This window comes from Salvelinus fontinalis, chromosome 18 (assembly GCF_029448725.1).
Source record: "Salvelinus fontinalis isolate EN_2023a chromosome 18, ASM2944872v1, whole genome shotgun sequence".
Classification (NCBI taxonomy): Eukaryota; Metazoa; Chordata; class Actinopteri; order Salmoniformes; family Salmonidae; genus Salvelinus; species Salvelinus fontinalis.
The window spans coordinates 33,020,339-33,042,827 of NC_074682.1; the positions used below are offsets into that span (position 1 = coordinate 33,020,339).

At 44.3% G+C, this 22,489-nt stretch overlaps 1 protein-coding gene across 1 annotated transcript; it reads left to right on the forward strand.

Annotated features, from left to right (window-relative positions):
- The first annotated feature begins 6,062 nt into the window (after positions 1 to 6,062).
- Positions 6,063 to 19,273, forward strand: LOC129815319 (uncharacterized). The gene is made up of 2 exons (XM_055869023.1): positions 6,063 to 7,743; positions 8,393 to 19,273. The coding sequence occupies exon 2, from the start codon at positions 16,622 to 16,624 to the stop codon at positions 18,812 to 18,814; it is 2,193 nt and encodes a 730-aa protein (XP_055724998.1). The 5' UTR covers positions 6,063 to 7,743; positions 8,393 to 16,621; the 3' UTR covers positions 18,815 to 19,273.
- The last annotated feature ends 3,216 nt before the right edge of the window (positions 19,274 to 22,489 follow it).

Sequence of the window (22,489 nt, forward strand, 5' to 3'; positions counted from 1 at the left end):
GTGTGTGTGTGTGTGTGTGTGTGTGTGTGTGTGTGTGTGTGTGTGTGTGTGTGTGTGTGTGTGTGTGTGTGTGTGTGCATTTACAAGCACTCTTGGATGTGTGTGCTTATCGGTAAATGTGTGTTTTGGGGTATGTGTGTTTCTATCTGAGAGAGAGAAAAAACATTAATATTCTCTTCACACATGCACGTTTCGCAATTGGCACTATTATCTTTGGAGAAAACAAAATGAACAGCACAAGCCATTTCCAAAATGGCCTGGCGCAGTGCGGTGTATAATCATATAATTTGCAGATTTAATTGGAAATATAAATCCCAATGCACACACCATTAGGAGGAGCTTTGATATCCACCTCGCCGATTGATGCATGATGACACTTCGCAAATGTGGAGGGTCACCCGTGTCACTTTTAAATATCACGTTCCCCCTGAGAAACTAGATTGGACCGTCAACAATGCATTTAAATACCTAACCGCATGACGCAGTGTGAAATTACTCTTCCACTCTCTCTCTCTCTCTTTCTCTCTGAGATTGGATAAGAGATGTATGTTTGTTTTTGTGTTTATTTGGCTATTTTTTCCTTTTGACAGAGCGTGGCACTGCCATGTTCTCCCGCTATATTTCACGCACACAGCTGGCCTGCTGGCCTTTTTGTCAGTGGCGGTTGGAGATGGTGTCATTACAGCATAATCACATTTAATGCATATAATGCTTTCACTGGGTGCGAGGAGGGTGTGGGGGGTTAGGGACCACCTGATATGCTTCAGGCTGTGTGTACATAATGTACGTTTCCATACTATAAAGCATCACACAGTGTAATGCTTTATCAATAAAGCATTGGAGTGTTTTCTGTTTTCATAATGGAGTCATGAAAGCATACTTTTGCTCCTAGTTACGCAGGCGAGCAGCATTACAGGGTCTCATATGTATGGAGTAAAAAGTGAAGGTGTGAGATAGAGAGGGGGATGAAAAAGAGAGAACATTGACTATCAAAAGAATGAGTACCTAACCCGATACTAATTATGTCTGCTGAAGCAGGAAGGGTGCCCAGAGCTGATAAATACTTTTCTACCAGCATGTCACCTGTACAACTAGAGGCGACAAAACTCTAGATCACCTTTACTCCACAAACAGAGACACATACAAAACTCTAGATCCCTTTACTCCACACACAGAAACACATACAAAACTCTAGACCACCTTTACAACACACACAGAGACACATACAAAACTCTAGATCACCTTTACTCCACACACAGAGATGCATACAAAACTCTAGATCACCTTTACAACACACACAGAGACACATACAAAACTCTAGATCACCTTTACAACACACACAGAAACACATACAAAACTCTAGATCACCTTTACTCCACACACAGAGACACATACAAAACTCTAGATCACCTTTACAACACACACAGAAACACATACAAAACTCTAAATCACCTTTACTCCACAAACAGAGACACATACAAAACTCTAGATCCCTTTACTCCACACACAGAAACACATACAAAACTCTAGATCACCTTTACAACACACACAGAAACACATACAAAACTCGAGATCACCTTTACTCCACACACAGAGACACATACACAACTCTAGATCACCTTCACTCCACACACAGAGACACATACACAACTCTAGATCACCTTTACTCCACACACAGAAACACATACAAAACTCTAGATCACCTTTACTCCACACACAGAAACACATACAAAACTCTAGATCACCTTTACTCCACACACAGAAACACATACAAAACTCTAGATCCCCTTTACTCCACACACAGAGACACATACGAAACTCTAGATCACCTTTACTCCACACACAGAGACACATACGAAACTCTAGATCACCTTTACTCCACACACAGAGACACATACGAAACTCTAGATCACCTTTACTCCACACACAGAAACACATACAAAACTCTAGATCACCTCTACTCCACACACAGAGACACATACAAAACTCTAGATCACCTTTACTCCACACAGAAACACATACAAGGCTCTCCCTCTCCCTCGCTTTGGAAAATCTGAACATAGCTGTATCCTCCTGATTCCTGTTTACGAGCAAAAACTCAAACTGGAATTACCAGTGATCCGCTCAATAGGGAAGTGGGCCAATGAAGTGGATGCTAAGCTTCAGGACTCTTTCACTAGAATAGATTGGAATATGTTTCAGGATTCATCCGATAACATTGAGGAATTTATCTCATTAGTCAGCGGCTTCATTAATAAGTGCATCGCCGACGACGTCCCCAAAGTGACCATACATACATATCCCAACCAGAAGCCATGGATTACAGGCAACATCCACACTGAGCTAAAGGCTAAAATGGCACCAAAGAGGATGGCTGGTGTTTTACATGCCCGTAAACATTTGTGCTATTTTGTTCGTTTTTTGGCATTATTTGTAACTTATTTTTTTACTTATTTTGTACATAATGTTGCTGCTACCATCTCTTAAGACCGAAACTAACTTCTGGACATCAGAACTGGAATTAGTTACCACGGACTGGAAGAAGCTTTTCCCTTTAACGAGTTAGACAAGAAAGATATACTGCTCTCCCGGGAACAGGCCCAGATCCACGTCATTTGCGTGAAGAAAAGACGGAGGAAAAGAGGACACAGATCAGGCCTTTTGAGAATCTGTAGGCGAGCGAGTAAACTCCCATTGCCATCAATTCTACTTGCTAACATGCAATCATTGAAAAATAAAATGGATTACCTACGATTACGATGAACCTACTGAAGCTGCTTGAGAGAATGCCAAGTGTGTGCAAAGTTGTCATCAAGGCAAAGGATGGCTCCTTTTAAGAATCTCAAATATAAAATATATTTTGATTACTACATGATTCCATGTTTGTTATTTCATAGTTTTGATGTCTTCACTTTTATTCTACAGTGTAGAAAATAGTAAAAATAAAGAGTGAGTGGGTGTGTCCCAACTTTTGACAGATACTGTGCATGAATGCAGCCACTAGTGTTTTGAAGCCCTTGGACACAATTTTTCACAGCGCACTTCATTTGTGTATCCAAAGAGTTGGGTAAATCTGCCTTTTCCTACCAGGCTCCTATCTTGTGGAAAAATCTCCAAGTAACGATTCATTTTGATGTTTTGTTGTCTCTGGGTCAGACTTGGAGAATGTCTAGGGAATCTTTTGTTGATAAATATGTTTATTTTGTTTTATTGTTTATTGTGTATATAATATTTGCTATCTATTCAATTTTATTTTCTGTATTGTTCCCAGCGCACATTTTCAAATGAGACCTAGGTCTCAATGTGTTTTTCCCTGGTTGCGCATGACTCCAACATCATCATTACATTTTCTGACGACACGGCAGTGGTAGGCCTGATCACCGACGACAGTGAGACATTTACATTACATTTACATTTAAGTCATTTAGCAGACGCTCTTATCCAGAGCGACTTACAAATTGGTGCATTCACCTTATGATATCCAGTGGAACAACCACTTTACAATAGTGCATCTAAATCTTTTAAGGGGGGGGGGGTCAAAAGGATTACTTTGTCCTATCCTAGGTATTCCTTAAAGAGGTGGGGTTTCAGGTGTCTCCGGAAGGTGGTGATTGACTCCGCTGTCCTGGCGTCGTGAGGGAGTTTGTTCCACCATTGGGGTGCCAGAGCAGCGAACAGTTTTGACTGGGCTGAGCGGGAACTATACTTCCTCAGTGGTAGGGAGGCGAGCAGGCCAGAGGTGGATGAACGCAGTGCCCTTGTTTGGGTGTAGGGCCTGATCAGAGCCTGGAGGTACTGAGGTGCCGTTCCCCTCACAGCTCCGTAGGCAAGCACCATGGTCTTGTAGCGGATGCGAGCTTCAACTGGAAGCCAGTGGAGAGAGCGGAGGAGCGGGGTGACGTGAGAGAACTTGGGAAGGTTGAACACCAGACGGGCTGCGGCGTTCTGGATGAGTTGTAGGGGTTTAATGGCACAGGCAGGGAGCCCAGCCAACAGCGAGTTGCAGTAATCCAGACGGGAGATGACAAGTGCCTGGATTAGGACCTGCGCCGCTTCCTGTGTGAGGCAGGGTCGTACTCTGCGGATGTTGTAGAGCATGAACCTACAGGAACGGGCCACCGCCTGAGACAGGCTATAGGGAGGAGGTCAGAGACCTGGCAGGGTGGTGCCAAGAGAACAACCTCTCCCTCAATGTCAGCATGACAAAGGATTTAAGGAGTTGATCGTGGACTACAGGAAATGGAGGGCTGAGCACACCCCCATTCACTTCGACGGGGCTGTAGTGGAGCTGGTGGAGAGCTTCAAGTTCCTCAGTGTCCACATCACTAAGGAATTAGCATGGTCCACACACACCAACACAGTCATGAAGAGGCCACAACAACACCTCTCCCCCCTCAGGAGACTGAAAAGATTTTGCGTGGGCTCTCAGATCCTCAAAAAGATCTACATCTGCCCCCTTAAGAGCATCTTGACTGGCTGCATCACCGCTCGGTATGGCAACTGCTTGGCATCCGACGCAAAGCGCCACAGAGGGTAATGCGTACCACCCAGTATATCAATGGGGCCAAGCTCCCTGCCATCCAGGACCTCTATACCAAACGTTGTCAGAAGAAAGCCCTAAAAACTGCCATAGACTCCAGCCGCCCAAGTCATAGACTGTTCTCTCTGTTACCGCACAACAAGCTGTACTGATGCACAACGTCTGTTACCAACAGGACCGTGAACAGCTTCTACCCCCAAGCCATAAGACTGCTAAATAGTTAACCAAATAGCTACCTGGACTAACTCTTTTGACTCATCTGTGTTAAAGGACAGTGTGGAGGAGGTGTTGTTGCCAATCCTCACAGCCTGTGGTCTGCCCATCAGGATGTTCAGGATCCAGTTGCAGGGGGTGGTGTCCAGACCCAGAATATATCTCCCATGTTTTGGCACCCATCTAAAAGATTTCAAAATAACTTGCAGGCTAAATCCCTGTCAAAACATAAATGTGTGTTTTGTGGAGGCTTTCTATCAGTTGGAAACAACTTGTAGGCTAAATCCCTGTTAGATTGGACATTTTTTGTGGTGGTCACTAGGAGAGAAGGAAAGTCTCAACTCTCTGAACGCCTTTCCGATGTTGCCATTTGTGTTGACGGAGGTAAAAAGTGGCTTGGCAGTGTGACAGTCTGGTATTGAGCTTGACAGCAGCGGCAGCCAGGTCCTCATCCAGGGCCAAAGTCCAAGGCTAATGACTATTGACAAGGACTGAGCCTCTGCCTTTAAACCTAATTCACTCTTGAAGGGGGAATCACTGGCAGTGACTTAAGGGTGCCTAAGACGGCCAACTACAAATGAAGTAAAACCAACAAAGCACATTTAAGCTTTTATGAATGTCCAGGATTCCCATACAGTGCTTAAGGCCACCTCTTGTTTGGAATTGGCTGTCCTTTTTTATTTACTGTATTGTGGTGGGTTTCATTTAGAATGGGATTTTTCCTTTTGTCTGAGCATTCCCTTTAAATTATGTGCTTTCATTTGCACAAATGCTTGTTTACCCATAATCCCTGTTGAATGTTTCCAAGAAAATATTTTCGAACATGGTTTAGTTGAGAATTTAAAGGTTGAGTAAAATGTTTGTCCTAAAGTGGGTATATTACTTTAAGACCTCTTCAATCCAGCCGCAATTGTGACCAGATCATAGCAACTGAACTTGTATAAATTACAAGCTGCTATCTGCTATGCAACAACTATTATTGAATCAACTAATCAATTATCAACATAGTCTCATTACAATCTTTGTTGTAAAACAGTTACATTTAACCATTGTAGTTATGGCAACGTTGTAGCCATTGTAGCTGACATATTAGTTAGGTGACAAAATATGTATGATGTATTTGTTATGAGATAGGTCTAAGATTATGCCACTAACTGCGTAAATATTGTAATTGGGTTCAATTGATTTGAGTCCCAAACAGTAATGCTGTGAAGAGCTGCCAGTCTGAGGCACGGGGAAGAGAACATACTTCTTATGGACCGCAGTGGACAGGAGGCGATAATGGTGTTGTTGTAGGAGACGTGTCACAGTTTGGGCCATAGCTGGCTCTATGACAGATGGCAGAGAGCTGATGGTGACTGAGAACAGGGAAGGGACGAGATAAAATGACAGGGCGACGGGTGCGTGGGGGACGTTTTAGCGGCAGTATTCCATCCACGTGACACATCGGACAGCCACAAAAGGCAGGCAAGTGCCATAGCAGCTTGTCAGGCCACAGTCTATTTGTTTTCGGTTAGGCGGTTACCCATGGTGGCCTCCTGCTGCCCATGTGTGCCCACACCACCACCTCCTCACCTTCCTCCATCTCCTCTCCCTTCCTTCTCCCTCACTGTTGCCTGAGAACACAGGAGATAAGAGAACATGCGTCACAGCCCCAACGGGACTGGCAGTGGGACTGCTGTGTCTTCAGATGGGGGTAAAGGGTGGAGGCAGAGTGCAGACAGTGGAAGACAGTGAATCGAGAGAAAGGATTAAAAAACTAGAAGAAGCGTCAGCAGAGAACTCCACACTGCCACACCACCAAGTTAATTAGGGTGCAAAGAGAGAGGATCCAAGACAACAACAAACACAAGCAACACGGCAGCCATTTTGCAGTATTTCAAGACCAGAGAGATCAGAGTTTTGTCTTTTCCAAAGCAGAGGGGAAGGCATGGCCTGAAGACAGGAATAATTAAAGCTGCCTCAGAGAGAGCAGAATGTTTCCTTCCTTCCTCGTCATTGTGAACAATGACATTGTGAAGTTTTAAAAAAATGTATTCAGAAGAAGATGGGCCTGTTACCCTCCTTTTATCATAATGATCGTAACCCATAGTTAATGTAGCACCAAAAGACAGCCAGAATGGATCAAAAGAGCGTTTGAGAAAAGTCCATTTTAATAATGATGATAGCAACGTTGGAGTTGTGTGGTGGTAAATACACTGGGGATTTTTTTAAATCCCTAATTATGTTTTGGTCATCGCAATCAATACATCATGCGTATGTATTACAGTACACATACCGTAATTTCCGGACTATAAGCCGCTACTTTTTTCCCACGCTATGAACCTTGCGCTTTATACAATGAAGCGGCTAATTTATGGATTTTTCCCGCTTTCACAAATTCATGCCGCCAAAAAACTGAGCACCGTCACATAATGTGAAGTAAATCGAGCGCGCTCAAACTTTCCATCATTCTGATTACGGTAGTCATTTTGTCACCCTCATCATGGCAAAGACACGGAGAAATGCATATGATGCAGCTTTCAATTTGAAGGCGATCGATCTGGCTGTTTGAAAAGGAAATAGAGCTTCTGCACGGGAGCTTGGCCTTAATGAGTCGATGGTAAGACGTTGGAAACAGCAGCGTGAGAAACTGACTTAGTGCAAAAAGACAACAAAAGCTTTCAGAGGAAAGAAAAGCAGATGGCCCGAACTAGAAAATGGATTGGATGACAAGTGGGGAGAAATCCTTCACTAAAACGGGCTGCATGCGAAGAGCGACTTATGGTCAAGTCTGCCAGTGGGTCCTGACAGCGTGGAGCTGCTGCGTATTGAAGAGGGCAGCATAAGCTCAGCGGGGAATTTGCCTCCGGATGAAAGTGAGGAGAGCACAATGAAAACGATCCAACATCGGATGAAGCAATTCTGAGGCTATTCAACTCCGACACCAAAGGAGATGACTTCAGTGGTTTCAGTGCACAGGAGGAAGATAGTGACCAAGGACTTTCTTGGTAGGCTACTGTTTACTGCTATTTAAAAAAAAAAAATGTTACAAGCCTGTTTCGTTAAAGCCTATTTATTTTTGTTAAAAGACGTGTTTCGTTAAAGCCTATTTATTTTTGTTACAAGCCGTGTTTCGTTTAAAGGCTGTGTAAAGTTAATTTGTTTCAATGTACCGGTAGGCACCTGCGGCTTATAGACACGTGTGGCTTATTTATGTACAAAATACATTTTTTTTTTAAATTCAGTGGGTGCGGCTTATATTCAGGTGCGCTTAATAGTCCAGCAATTACGGTACTCAACGGCAAACCGTGGCAATTATTTAAGTTCTGTGAAAACTGAATATACATGCATACAAGCATATACATTGTCTGTTGGTACATTTAGGGTAATGGGACTGAACCTATTTGTTTGGCACATTAAAACAGCAATTAACATTGGAGGTAGTTGAATTGGGGAAATCTGATTAGGTTAACAGCAAACTAATATAACCTGTGCAGGAAGAGAGTAAGAGAGAGAGAAGAGAAGAGAAGTTTAGTAGGTTATGTGTCGGGAGGCTAGGGTCAGTCTGTTATATCTGGAGTATTGCTCCTGTCTAACCCTGTGTCCTGTGTGAATTTAAGTATGCTCTCTCTAATTCTCTCTTTCTCTCTCTCGGAGGACCTGAGCCCTAGGACCATGCCTCAGGACTACCTGGCATGATGACTCCTTGTTGTCCCCAGTCCACCTGGCCGTGTTGCTGCTCCAGTTTCAACTGTTCTGCCTGCTGCTATGGAAACCTGACCTGTTCACTGTGATTATTATTATTTGACCATGCGGGTCATTTATGAACATTTGAACATCTTGGCCATGTTCTGTTATAATCTCCACCCGGCACAGCCAGAAGAGGATTGGCCATCCCTCATAGCTTGGTTCCTCTCTAGGTTTCTTCCTAGGTTTTGGCCTTTCTAGGGAGTTTTTCCTAGCCCCCGTGCTTCTACACCTGCATTGCTTGCTGTTTGGGGTTTTAGGCTGGGTTTCTGTACAGCACTTTGATATATCAGCTGATGTAAGAAGGGCTATATAAATAAATTTGATTTGAAGAGAAGAGAAGAGAAGAGGGGAGAGAGTAAGAGAGAGAAGAGAAGGGGGAGAGAGAGAGGAGAGAGATCACTGTGATGAGTTTAAATCCTACATCTGACTGGTCTGTTGTCAAACATTTCGTTTTCATCCGTACACACTCATGTATGCTGCACCACGCAGGGAATAGTGGGGCGGAGGAGGAGGGGTAAAGAACGAAGACTACAAATGATATCAGAAATGGTTTCCAGGGGCAAAAACCATGGCACAGTGATGAAGGATGACAGCATCCTGGTTTTAATTGCCATGGCTCCCGTTGTCGTGGCGCCCAGGGGGACAGGAAGGAGGCAGACACAGATAGTGTCTAATGAGTATTAATCTAATCACTGTCTGACATAAATAAGGCATGTGCTTTTGTCAACCCCTCCCCTCCCTTCTCCTGCCGTCACCCCCAAACTCTGACATTTAGGATTGGGTATTTGCATTTCCTAAAACTTTTAACAAATTGAATCGCACTGTCAAAGTAGGAAGGGAGATAGAATGACTTGCGGCGTGATTTACTTGAAGCTAAATTAACTTAATTTCCTTCTCTTTTCTCTAATGGCTCTCTTCTTTTTTAAACTATTATTAGGACTGATTCTTTTTTTTATCTCTCTTTTATTCATCCACTGTCTGCTTCTTTATTTTTCCACTTTTCCTGATTCCTTACCGTCATCATAAACTGTACAGCTCCCCCTTCCTTACTAAATATTATATTTTGGTAAGGTTTAAATTGTTCTTATTTATATGTTTACACTAAGGTAACTTTATTGATATGGCACAATGACTAGTATAACAGTTTGAGAATAAATCCTCAGAATTTGTCCATTGGACAGAACCTACTCAATACAATTTGTCACAGATGTTCTAAATATTAAAAAAATGAGTTTTGTGATAATGTGTATGTTGGAATGTTTTCAAACCACTGCTGTCCATGATGTCGGTAAGGGTACAGATCCCACATTTGGACCATTAGCGGGGATGCAAAAGGCCGCCCTCCAGATCGCAAGGCATTATTGTGAAATATTGGAGTATCGGCATGCCATTTTGATTTACAGTTACATAGTTTTTCAATTTTAAAACAAATAGAAATTGTGTGAGCAATAATGGGACCAAAGAGTAGTTTAAATAGTTTAGGGGATATTTGGTGAAGATCCCCTCTTCCAAGGCAATAGGAGACACCATTTTTATATATACTCAGCCAGGGGGCATAAGAATTATGTCTAAACCAATATAGGATGTGGCGAAATGCTAGTGCATGGAAATAGTCCTTCTACGTCTTTCCTTTTTTTTATTCCTTGCTATATAAATGAAACCACACTATGCATTTTATCTCAATAGCCAAAAGGGGTAGCCATGGGAACCATTGAACTACAGAAATTCATAGGATCATATGAATTTGGAGCGTACATATAAATAAAGGCTGTTTTCTTTCCATTATGTATACATTTAAGGAAAGTGATAGTTCTGCCTTCTTGGTCTTCGCCTTTACCCAAGATGGTAATTTTGAAATTCTTATGTATCTTATGATTACACCTTTAGTTTTGTTTGGAGCTGATGACAAAACATCTAGTTTGTGCAAATGGTTCTATGTGAGTCATTTTGGAGCAGGTGTGTTTCTTGGGGCATTGCTATATTAACATAGTTTCTTGCTAAGATATCAAGACAACTAGAAAGTTTAATAGGACACTTTAGGCCTTTCAAATTCCTAGAGAGAATAGCTAGCATTGCATTTGTTTAAAAAAAATAATGCATTATTAATAATGTAATTGTTATCTTCAATGTTAATAAGCCCATGGATGTGAAACAAAAAGCAGGAGCTACAGGGAAACCCACCCATTGGTCGTTCCCCACCCAGAAACCCCACCTGTGAACAGTTGAGAAATAAATCAAGTAAAACATCAAATAAGTAACTACTTGCCCCTTCAGGCCTTTACATTTAAGTTTGCAGACTTGATGAACTAGGGTGACTAATGAAGAAATAAAGAAGAGAAAAGGGGGAAAAGTCAACAGAAATGCAAGCCTAAGCAGTCAAACAGGATGGCTGTAGGAGCAATAGCTCCTGATCCATCCTCATTAGCAATATGGTCTAAATTATCCTAAACATAATGTACCCTCAACAAAAACAAAAATAAATTGTGTGGTAGCCCATATTGGTTTGGCCTTCTATCCTAAACAGTTTAGCCCATAAGGATGCAATGCGCTGTAGCCTCACAAGGAAGCAACCCCAGTTTGTATGACACTTATCACATTATATTGTCCATTGTTCATTAATTGGTGTGAAGCCCCAGCGACATGGGACCCAGCTTCTCCTGCACAAACAGTTCATAGAAAAGATTGCTCATAAAGGAAGTTGAGATGTCCGCTTCCACAGCAGTTTCAAGTCCTGTGACCCGCATATTGAATTTACAGGAATTATTTTTGAGTGTTTGTTTTATTTTTAGGAGATGGATTTTTCCTAGCTTAGCTCCCGCTGTTTCCAGGTCATGGAGTCACCCCTCTGTCACATTGGCTGCTGTCTCCAAACATTCCATTTTTGTTGAGAAGGTATCCACTTCAGAAGTGAGCAGTGCAAGAGATTAATTTATCCGTTTTAATTCCAAGTCGAGGGCGGAGGTTATTTCCTCACGAACAATCTCTGGTATAGTAGTGGCCAACTTTTTCTGTTGTCGGGTGTTGAGAGCCGCCATGTTCCCACAGGTGAATTGTGAACGGACAGAATACCTCAGCTGCTGGAGCAAAATAGACCTGCTAATTGTTCCTTGTAATACAGTAAACGTCCCACACCTTAATGTGATGTTATATGTTGACAATTATTTGAAAATAAGTCTGTTAATTCATAGTTATTTAGCAAAATATAGCCACGAGAAAGCAATACGTTTCAATGCATGCCACCGGAACTGGAAACAAAGTGAAAGCCAATATTGAATAACTTTTAAACATACAGACAATGAACAAAAATATATTATTTTTAATGCAGCACAAATACTATTTCTCGTAATAACCATAATAATTGCCTGGCAATATGTAATTACTTCAAAAAGTACTCCTCTAGTTCACAGAAAGACTGTATGTGTGACATGTAGTGCTGTAAGGTAAAGTGCTTCCAAAAATGTACTTGGGGACTTAGGGGTTCCATCACTAAGGTAACCATAGGACAATTAAAGCAGAAGGGATTAAACCTTTTCTGTGACTGTCTATGTTGTTTACTTCTAGATTGAATGACATTTCTGGGTGCAGGTCAATTTACAAAAAAAACGACGTTTTCGTCTTTTGAGCTTCTAGTCATGAAATCTATGCAGCCTACTCAATCACTTTTTATAGCTATTGTTTACAGGCCTCCTGGGCCATATACAGCGTTCCTCACTGAGTTCCCTGAATTCCTATCGGACCTTGTAGTCATAGCAGATAATATTCAAATTTTGGTGATTTTAATATTCACATGGAAAAGTCCACAGACCCACTCCAAAAGGCTTTCGGAGCCATCATCGACTCAGTGGGTTTAGTCCAACATGTCTCTGGACCTACTCACTGTCACAGTCATACTCTGGATCTAGTTTTGTCCCATGGAATAAATGTTGTGGATCTTAATGTTTTCCCTCATAATCCTGGACTATCGGACCACCATTTTATTACGTTTGTAATCGCAACAAATAATCTGCTCAGACCCTGCTCAATAATCTGCTCAGACCCCAACCAAGGAGCATCAAAAGTCATGCTATAAATTCTCAGACAACCCAAAGACTCATTGATGCCCTTCCAGACTCCCTCTGCCTACCCAAGGACGTCAGAGGACAAAAATCAGTTAACCGCCTAACTGAGGAACTCAATTTAACCTTGCACAATACCCTAGATGCAGTTGCACCCATAAAAACTAAAAACATTTGTCATAAGAGACTAGCTCCCTGGTATACAGAAAATACCTGAGCTCTGAAGCAAGCTTCCAGAAAATTGGAACGGAAATGGCGCCACACCAACTGGAAGTCTAGCTTGAAAAGACAATATTGTGCAGCATCGAAGAGCCCTCACTGCTGCTCGATCATCCTATTTTTACAACTTAATCAATTTATTTTTGATACTGTCGCAAAGCTAACTAAAAAGCAGCATTCCCCAAGAGAGGATGGCTTTCACTTCAGCAGTAATAAATTCATGAACTTCTTTGAGGAAAAGATCATAATCATTAGAAAGCAAATTACGGACTCCTCTTTAAATCTGCGTATTCCTCCAAAGCTCAGTTGTCCTGAGTCTGCACAACTCAAGTGTTTTAGTATTATATCTCTTGAGATAAGACTGTCATCTGATGAAGTTGTTTTGTGAAAGCTACCTATGCGGTGGAAAAATGGTGAAAACATGGCATTATGTGTTTGGCTATTGTGGTTAGCTAATATAAATATATATTGTGTTTTCGCTGTAAAACATTTTAAAAATCGGAAATGATGGCTGGATTCACAAGATGTTTATCTTTCATTTGCTGTATTGGACTTGTGATTTCATTAAATTATATTATATGATATCCCTGTCGTTAGGCTAGGCTATGCTGGTCAGCTTTTTTGATGAGGAGGATCCCGGATCCGGGAGAGAGAAGCGGTAGAGGTTAATCTGGACCCTGATCTCTCTTTTGACAAACATATCAAGACTGTTTCAAGGACAGCTTTTTTCCATCTACGTAACATTGCAAAAATCAGAAACTTTCTGTCCAAAAATTATGCAGAAATCCATGCTTTTGTTACTTCTAGGTTAGACTACTGCAATGCTCTACTTTCCGGCTACCGGATAAATCACTAAATTAACTTCAGTTAGTGCTAAAAACGGCTGCTAGAATCCTGACTAGAACCCAAAAATGTGATCATATTACTCCAGTGCTAGCTTCCATACACTGGCTTCCTGTTAAGACAAGGGCTGATTTCAAGGTTTGACTGCTAACCTACAAACCATTACATGGGCTTGCTCCCATCCATCTTTCCGATTTGGTCCTGCCATACATACCTACACGTACGCTACGGTCACAAGACGCATGCCTCCTAATTGTCCCTGGAATTTCTAAGCAAACAGCTGGAGGCAGGGCTTTCTCCTATAGAGCTCCATTTTTATGGAATGGTCTGCCTACCCATGTGAGAGATGCAGACTTGGTCTCAACCTTTAAGTCTTTACTGAAGATTCATCTCTTCAGTAGGTCATATGATTGAGTGTAGTCTGGCCCAGGAGTGTGAAGGTGAACGGAAAGGCTCTGGAGCAAGGAACCGCCCTTGCTGTCTCTGCCTGCTCGGTTCCCCTCCACTGGGATTATCTGCCTCTAACCTTATTACAGGGGCTGAGTGGTGCACAGGGGCTGAGTCACATACCCCTCCTCGTCACTAGAGAGGGTTGAGTCACTGACGTGATCTTCCTGTCTGGGACCCCCCCCCCTTGGGTTGTGCCATGGCGGAAATCTTTGTGGGCTATATCAGGATGGTAAGTTGGTGGTTGAAGATATCCCTCTAGTGGTGTGGGGGCTGTGCTTTGGCAAAGTGGGTGGGGTTATATCCTTCCTGTTATCATCGGGTATCATCGGATGGGGCCACAGTGTCTCCTGACCCCTCCTGTCTCAGGATCCAGTATTTATGCTGCATTAGTTTATGTGTCGAGGGGCTAGGGTCAGTTTGTTATATCTGGAGTACTTCTCCTGTCTTATCCGGTGTCCTGTGTGAATTTAAGTATGCTCTCTCTAATTCTCTCTTTTTTTCTCTCTCTCGGAGGACCTAAGCCCTAGGACCATGCCTCAGGACTACCTGGCATGATGGCTCCTTGCTGTCCCCAGTCCACCTGGCCGTGCTGCTGCTCCAGTTTCAACTGTTCAGCTGTGGCTATGGAACCCTGACCTGTTCACCGGACGTGCTACCTGTCCCAGACCTGCTGTTTTCAATTCTCTAGAGACAGCATGAGCGGTAGAGATACTCTTATTGATCGGCTATGAAAAGCCAACTGACATTTACTCCTGAGGTGCTGACTTGTTGCACCCTCGACAACTACTGTGATTATTATTATTTGACCATGCTGGTCATTTATGAACATTTGAACATCTTGGCCATGTTCTGTTATAATCTCCACCCGGCACAGCCAGAAGAGGACTGGCCACCCCTTATAGCCTGGTTCCTCTCTAGGTTTCTTCCTAGGTTTTGGCCTTTCTAGGGAGTTGTTCCTAGCCACCGTTCTTCTACACCTGCATTGCTTGCTGTTTGGAGTTTTTAGCTGGGTTTCTGTAAAGCACTTTGAGATATCAGCTGATGTAGGGAAGGGCTATATAAATACATTTGATTTGATTTGAATTTGATTTCCTCTGTGCTGTGCAATTGAAGACGAGAAGCATTTGGTTTAATTGCTACAATTAGTACTTGTGTGGTTGTTTGTTACAATCCATCTTTAATGATAAAGCATTTGACTGGAGGGGACCCTGCAAACAAAATGTAGTCCTTAGGACGATCTTCCAAAAATGGTTGTCTAAAGTCGTCAGGGCGTTGTGTCATGATCCTGTGGAGGTTTTTGTCTTGTTCCCGGTTTGATTGCTACAATTCCTCAACAGTGATAAACCAGAAGACTGGAGAGGACTAACTCAGTCTCAAATGTTGACTAATTATGTGCCTTTAACATTGTGTGGTCATGTCTCCACGTGACAACAGAATAAAAATGTATGCTTGTGTGTGCTCCCCCTGCCAAAACTATTTCATTCCATCATTTGGGGTAATATTTGTTGAAAAAGTCAAATACATCGTCTCCCAATTAAATGTATATTAATATTGTTATTATACACCACTAGAAGTGCCAACATACAGGCCATACAGCACTGTGAAACCTCCTTGCCTTCTTACATCAATGTTCTTCAGATGGGGCCGTTTCATTCCAAAAGATGTCCTGTTTTATTCAGTGTTAAGTATCATTTATTTGTCCCGTTTCATTTCCATAATGGTTTACTGACCATTTATTGAGAAACTTCTGGAGGCCCCTTCTCAGCCTATAGCATCGGGCCTGAGCTAATAGACGTTAGATTGGATTCTGCCGCTGTGCATGGTGAGATAATTCCTCCTTTTTAGCTCTGTGCCACGTATCTCCTCTGGCCTCATACATTATGGATAGGGCTTAAAGCAGTGCCTTGCCCAAGCTCTCTCTCACTTATTAAAATCTGCTCTCAAAGGCAGGATCAGAAAAAATGACTTTCAAGTTAGTCCTGGTGCTTTGCGCCTTAAAAGCGCTCTTTGACCGTTGATTCATCCAAGCCAACAGGTGGTGCTGTGGCGCTCACCTAAGGCTAATGTTTCATCTGTAATTTCCTGCACAAATCATCTTAAAGTAACTTCAATGAGCTGAACAATCAATGTCAGACTGTCACGCCCTGGCCTTAGTATTCTTTGTTTTCTTTATTATTTTAGTTAGGTCAGGGTGTGACATGGGGAATGTTTGTGTTTTGTTGGTATTGGGTGATTCTATGGTAAAGGGGTTGTTGGTGTAGTATATGGGTTTGGTGTTGAGTGTATGTGTCTAGCTGTGTCTATGTTGGGCGTAGTTCTAGGAAAGTCTATGGTGGCCGGAATGGGTTCTCAATTAGAGACAGCTGATTTCGGTTGTCTCTAATTGGGAGCCATATTTAAGGCTGCCATGGGCTTTAGCTGTTTGTGGGTCATTGTTTGTGTATATGTATAGTTCAACGTAAGTAGTTTGTGTGTGCACTTACGTTTGAAGTTTTCACGATCGTTTGTTGTTTTTTCGTTATTGTTATAATAGTGTGTCGTGTTCATCTTCGTCGTTATTAAAAAGAAGATGTATCCAAATCATGTTGCGCCTTGGTCCTCTCGTTCATGTCAACACGATCGTGACAGAATGACCCACCTATATACGACCAAGCAACATGACCAGCGGCAACAGGAGCAATACAAGGATTCATGGACATGGGAGGAAATTTTAGACCGGGAGGTACCAGGAGAATATAACCGCCCCAAAGCTGAGCTGGAGGCATTGAAAGCAGAGAGGCGGCGATATGAGGAGCTAGCTCGGAGGCAGGAAAAGGAACCTACAAAGGATCTGGGCTACACTACGTGGGAGGAGATCGACAGGTGGGCGATCAACCCAGGGAGAGTGCCGGAGCCCGCCTGGGATTCTCTGGCGCAGTGCGAGGAGGGATACCGGCGAATGGAGGCAGCACGACGAAGCGGTAGGAAGCCTGTGGGAAAACCCCAAAAATTTCTTTGGGGGGGGCTTAAAGGGAGAGTGGCGAAGTCAGGTAGGAAACCTGCGCCTACTCCCTGTAATTACCGTGGAGAGCGAGAGTACGGGCAGACACCGTGTTACGCAGTGTCTCCTGTACGTGTGCATAGCCCGGTGCGGGTTATTCCACCTCCCCGCACTGGCAGGGCTAGATTGAGTATTGAGCCGGATGTCATGAAGCCGGCCCTACATATCTGGCCACCAGTGCGTTTCCTCGGGCCGGTTTACATGGCACCAGCCTTACGCATGGTGTCCCCGGTTCGCCTACATAGCCCGGTGCGGGTTATTCCACCTCCCCGCACTGGTCGGGCAACGGGGAGCATTCAACCAGGTAAGGTTGGTCAGGCTCAATGCTCAAGGGAGCCAATACGCCTGCACGGTCCGGTATTTCCGGCGCCACCTCCCCGCCCCAGTTCAGTGCCACCAGTACATACACCACGTAACAGGCTTCCAGTGTGTCTCCAGAGCCCTGTTCCTCCTCCACGCACTCGTCCTATGGTGCGTGTCTCCAGCCCGGTACCACCAATTCCGGCACCACGCACTAAGCCTCTTGTGCGTTTCCAGAGTCCTGTGCATCCTGTTGCTGCTCCCCGCATTAGCCCTGAGATGCGTGTCCCCAGTCCGGTACCACCAGTTCCGGCCCCACGCACTAGGCCTAATGTGCGTCCCCAGGGTCCAGTATGCCCTGTTCCTTCTCCCCGCACTAGCCCTGAGATGCGTGTCCCCAGCCCGGTGCCACCAGTCCCGGCACCACGCACCAGGCCTACAGTGCGCCTCAGCCGGCAGGAGTCTGCCGTCTGCACAGCGATGACTGAACTGCCCGTCTGCCAAGCGCCATCTGAGCCATCCGTCTCCCCAGCGCCATCTGAGCCATCCGTCTCCCCAGCGCCATCTGAGCCATCCGTCTCCCCAGCGCCATCTGAGCCATCCGTCTCCCCAGCGCCATCTGAGCCATCCGTCTGCAATGAGCCTGCAAAGCCGCCCGTCTGCCATGAGCCTGCAAAGCCGCCCGTCTGCCATGAGCCTACTGAGCCGTCCGCCAGACAGGAGCCGCTAGAGCCGCCAGCCAGACAGGAGCCGCTAGAGCCGTCCGTCAGACAGGATCTGCCAGAGCCGCCAACCAGACAGGATCTGCCAGAGCCGCCAACCAGACAGGATCTGCCAGAGCCGCCAACCAGACAGGATCTGCCAGAGCCGCCAATCAGACAGGATCTGCCAGAGCCGCCAATCAGACAGGAGCAGCCAGATCCGTCAGCTAGCCATGAGCAGCCAGATCCGTCAGCTAGCCATGAGCAGCCAGATCCGTCAGCTAGCCATGAGCAGCCAGATCCGTCAGCCAGCCATGAGCAGCCAGATCCGTCAGCCAGCCATGAGCAGCCAGATCCGTCAGCCAGCCATGAGCGGCCAGATCAGTCAGCCAGCCATGGGCCATCCCTCAGTCCGGAGCTGCAGTCCCTCAGTCCGGAGCTGCAGTCCCTCAGTCCGGAGCTACAGTCCCTCAGTCCAGAGCTGCAGTCCCTCAGTCCGGTGCTGCAGTCCCTCAGCCTGGTGCTGCCCCTTACCCTGGTACTGCCCCTTAATGCAGTGTGGTTAATGTGGAGGGGGGTCATTTGGAGGAAGTTAAGGAGGCGGTTAGGGACTGTGGTGACGTGGGGACTACGACCAGAGCCGGAGCCGCCACCATGGATGGAAGCCCACCCAGACCCTCCCCTAGACTGTGTAATGGTGCGCCCGGAGTTCGCACCTTAAGGGGGGGGTTATGTCACGCCCTGGCCTTAGTATTCTTTGTTTTCTTTATTATTTTAGTTAGGTCAGGGTGTGACATGGGGAATGTTTGTGTTTTGTTGGTATTGGGTGATTCTATGGTAAAGGGGTTGTTGGTGTAGTATATGGGTTTGGTGTTGAGTGTATGTGTCTAGCTGTGTCTATGTTGGGTGTAGTTCTAGGAAAGTCTATGGTGGCCGGAATGGGTTCTCAATTAGAGACAGCTGATTTCGGTTGTCTCTAATTGGGAGCCATATTTAAGGCTGCCATGGGCTTTAGCTGTTTGTGGGTCATTGTTTGTGTATATGTATAGTTCAACGTAAGTAGTTTGTGTGTGCACTTACGTTTGAAGTTTTCACGATCGTTTGTTGTTTTTTCGTTATTGTTATAATAGTGTGTCGTGTTCATCTTCGTCGTTATTAAAAAGAAGATGTATCCAAATCATGTTGCGCCTTGGTCCTCTCGTTCATGTCAACACGATCGTGACACAGACACTTTGGGGTGATTTGGGCATGGCATTTGTACATGCTAACTTAGGGGTATTGACTTTCATTTGTTTTTGGACAAGAATACTCAAATAAGCATTTAGTGGCAGCAGCCAGGTAAACAACTCCTTGTCCAAAGACTGTTAAGAGTGAAAGGAAACAAATGTGTAATGTTGTACTTTGGGTGAGATATCCCTTTAATTGAGTTAGTGCACCTATTTCTATCAACACTTATGATTGAGTTCAAGCAGTCAGCCAGCCTCTCTCCTGCCTTTCTCTACTACACGTCACGTTCTCCCTGAGAAGGATGGCGTCCATTTAGTCTGGCCTGTATGTGCTTATCCACAGTCTATCAGGATAAGACCATAATGAAATGTTCCTAGCCACAATCGCCTTCACTGGAGGAATCTCAGCCCAGAGCCATTACCTCTACTGTCTCCAGGAAGAAGGCACATCTACATAAGTTATTTTATTATCTCCCCAGCTCTCAATTCTCTCCCTCCCTTTTTCTCTTCCTCTCCCTCTGTATCTCTGTGTATGTGTGTTGCTTCCATGGGGAGGTCACTGGGAAGTGGATAGAATTATCTTCAATTACCTTCTCTAATGGCATCCCAGTCCAAATATTTAATGTTATTATTCAAACCGTCTCGCCTCGGTGTGGGTAGAATGATTTGTTCAACAATCTTACCCGTACTCCACTGTATTGTAATAAATTTGTGGTTTGTCTCCAGTTGTCCAAAGTGACTCTCAAAACTCGCTACAGTCCCATAATTATCTAATTTCTTGTAATTCTACTCACTTTCCATGTGGTAGAGATTTTTTTTGCGGTTTTAAAACGAATTTCCAAAAAATCTACATATTTTCCATGACATGTCATGTTAATATGATACCTGAGTGATGATGAATAACATAATCAATGGGGGCCCTCTGGTTGTCAGGGCCCCTGGGCATGTGCCCTGCATTCCCGGTCGGTATTCATTCTTGATTACTACAAGTTTAGAAAGCTGGCTAGACTAATTACCAATAAAACAATTGACATGGCTAACTGTCAGCTAATTGAGTGACTGAGATAACAAGATAAAAAATTCTGATGCACAACCAATTTTCTAAATTGCACCTGGTGTATTCTACTATTCTTACCCTCAATAGTAATTTGGGGTCAGTGGCCCCCTAGCTTCCAGGGGCCATAAGCGACTGCTTATGTCTGGAACTGGCCCAGGGTGTGTGTGTCCACCATGTGCATGGATTTCTGAGCATGCATGCATACGTGTGTGCGTGCATTTATGTGCGTTCCAGCATGTTTGTGTATTGGTGTGGACGTATATGTGTGTGTCTTTCTCTGAATGTCCTCGTCCTCTCCTCCTGATGTGCAATGCTCCCTCTCCCCTTTGATTTGAGCATGGTGATCCGGGTTAGACTGGGAGCAAACACATGGATTAGGCATCAGTGGCCTTGATAGCACTCCAACAGCTAAGGAGAGAGAAATATGTTAAAGAAATCACCTTGCCAGCCAGGCAGTCACAAGTCCCCAATTTTATCTCCACTCACAGGGCAGGAGGAAATTGTCCATCTTAATTTTCCCATTTTCAGCCGGCTCGCTGTCAATGGCTTTGCGGAAGATTCTCAGCAATCAATCTTCACATCGTCCTCCCAAAGCAGTCAAGACCAAAACAAAAGCAAATGGGCTCTCTTTTCTTTTCCCCTGCCCGTTATCTTTATGTCTAGATTCTTCAACACCTAACTTTCTGTCTGTATGTCTGTCTGTCTCTCTATGTCTCTGTCTTTCTCTCTATCACTCTTCGAATTGGTTTTAATAAAGTCTACCATCTTATTATGCCTTTGACAATACACTCACTGGACAGTTTATCAGGTACACCCCTCCTTTAACACCAGAACAGCCTGAATTATTCAGGGGTATGAATTATACAAGTCGGAAACATTCCACAGGGATGTTGGTCAATGCTGACGTGAAGGCATCACGCAGTTGCTGCAGATTGGACGGCGATACAGCACCGCCCCCAGCCTGTACCAGGCAGGATTGGTCCATGGACTCATGCTGCTTACGCCAAATAAGCATGACGAAGCAGGAACCGGGATTCATCTGACCATGCAACGTTTTTACACTCATCAATTGTCCAATGTTGTTGATTGCGTGCCCACTGAAGCTGCTTCTTCTTGTTTTTAGCTGATAGGAGTGGAACCCGGTGTGGTCGTTAGCTGCAATAGCCCATCCGTGACAAGGATCGACGAGTTGTGTGTTCCGAGATTCCGTTCTGCACACCACTGTTTTACTGTGCCTTTATTTGTCTGTTTTTGGCCTGCCTGTTAGCTTGCAGGATTCTTGCCATTCTCCTTTTACCCTTCTCAATAAAAAGCTGTTTTCACCTACATTGCCGCCGACTGGATGTTTCTTGTTTGTCTCACTACTCTCTGTCAATCCTAGACACTGTCGTTCACGAAAAGCCCAGGAGGGCATCCATTTCTGAGATACTGGATCCGGCGTGCCTGGCACCGGCGATCATACCACACCGGCGATCATAGCACACGCTCCAGCAGGTATATTTCACTGGTCACCCCCAAAACCAATTCCTCCTTTGGCCGCCTCTCCTTCCAGTTCTCTGCTGCCAATGACTGGAACAAATTGAAAAAAATCACGGAAGTTAGAGACTCATATCTCCCTCACTAACTTTCAGCATCAGCTATCAGAGCAGCTTACAGATCATTGCACCTGTACATAGCCCATCTGTAAATAGCTCATCCAACTACCTCATCCCCATATTGTTACATATATTTTGTTGCTCCTTTGCACCCCAGTATCTCTACTTGCACATTCATCTTCTGCACACCTATTACTCCACTGTTTATTTGCTAAATTGTAATAATTTCGCCACTACGGCCTAATCTTACTTAATTTGCACACACTGCATATAGACTTTTCTATTGTGGTATTGACTGTATGTTTGTTTATTACATGTGTAACTCTGTGTTGTTGTTTGTGTCGCACTGCTTTGCTTTATCTTGACCAGGTCCCAGTTGTAAATGAGAACTTGTTCTCAACTGACCTACCTGGTTAAATAAAGGTGAAATAAAATAAATAAAATCTCAAAGTCGCTTAGGTACTAATTTTGCCCATTCTAACGTTCAATCTAACGGTAACTGAATGCCTCGATGCCTG

Bases quoted from the DNA above. Each gene is read 5' to 3' on its own strand.
- LOC129815319 (XM_055869023.1), top strand. From the start codon at position 16,622: ATGTATCCAAATCATGTTGCGCCTTGGTCCTCTCGTTCATGTCAACAC.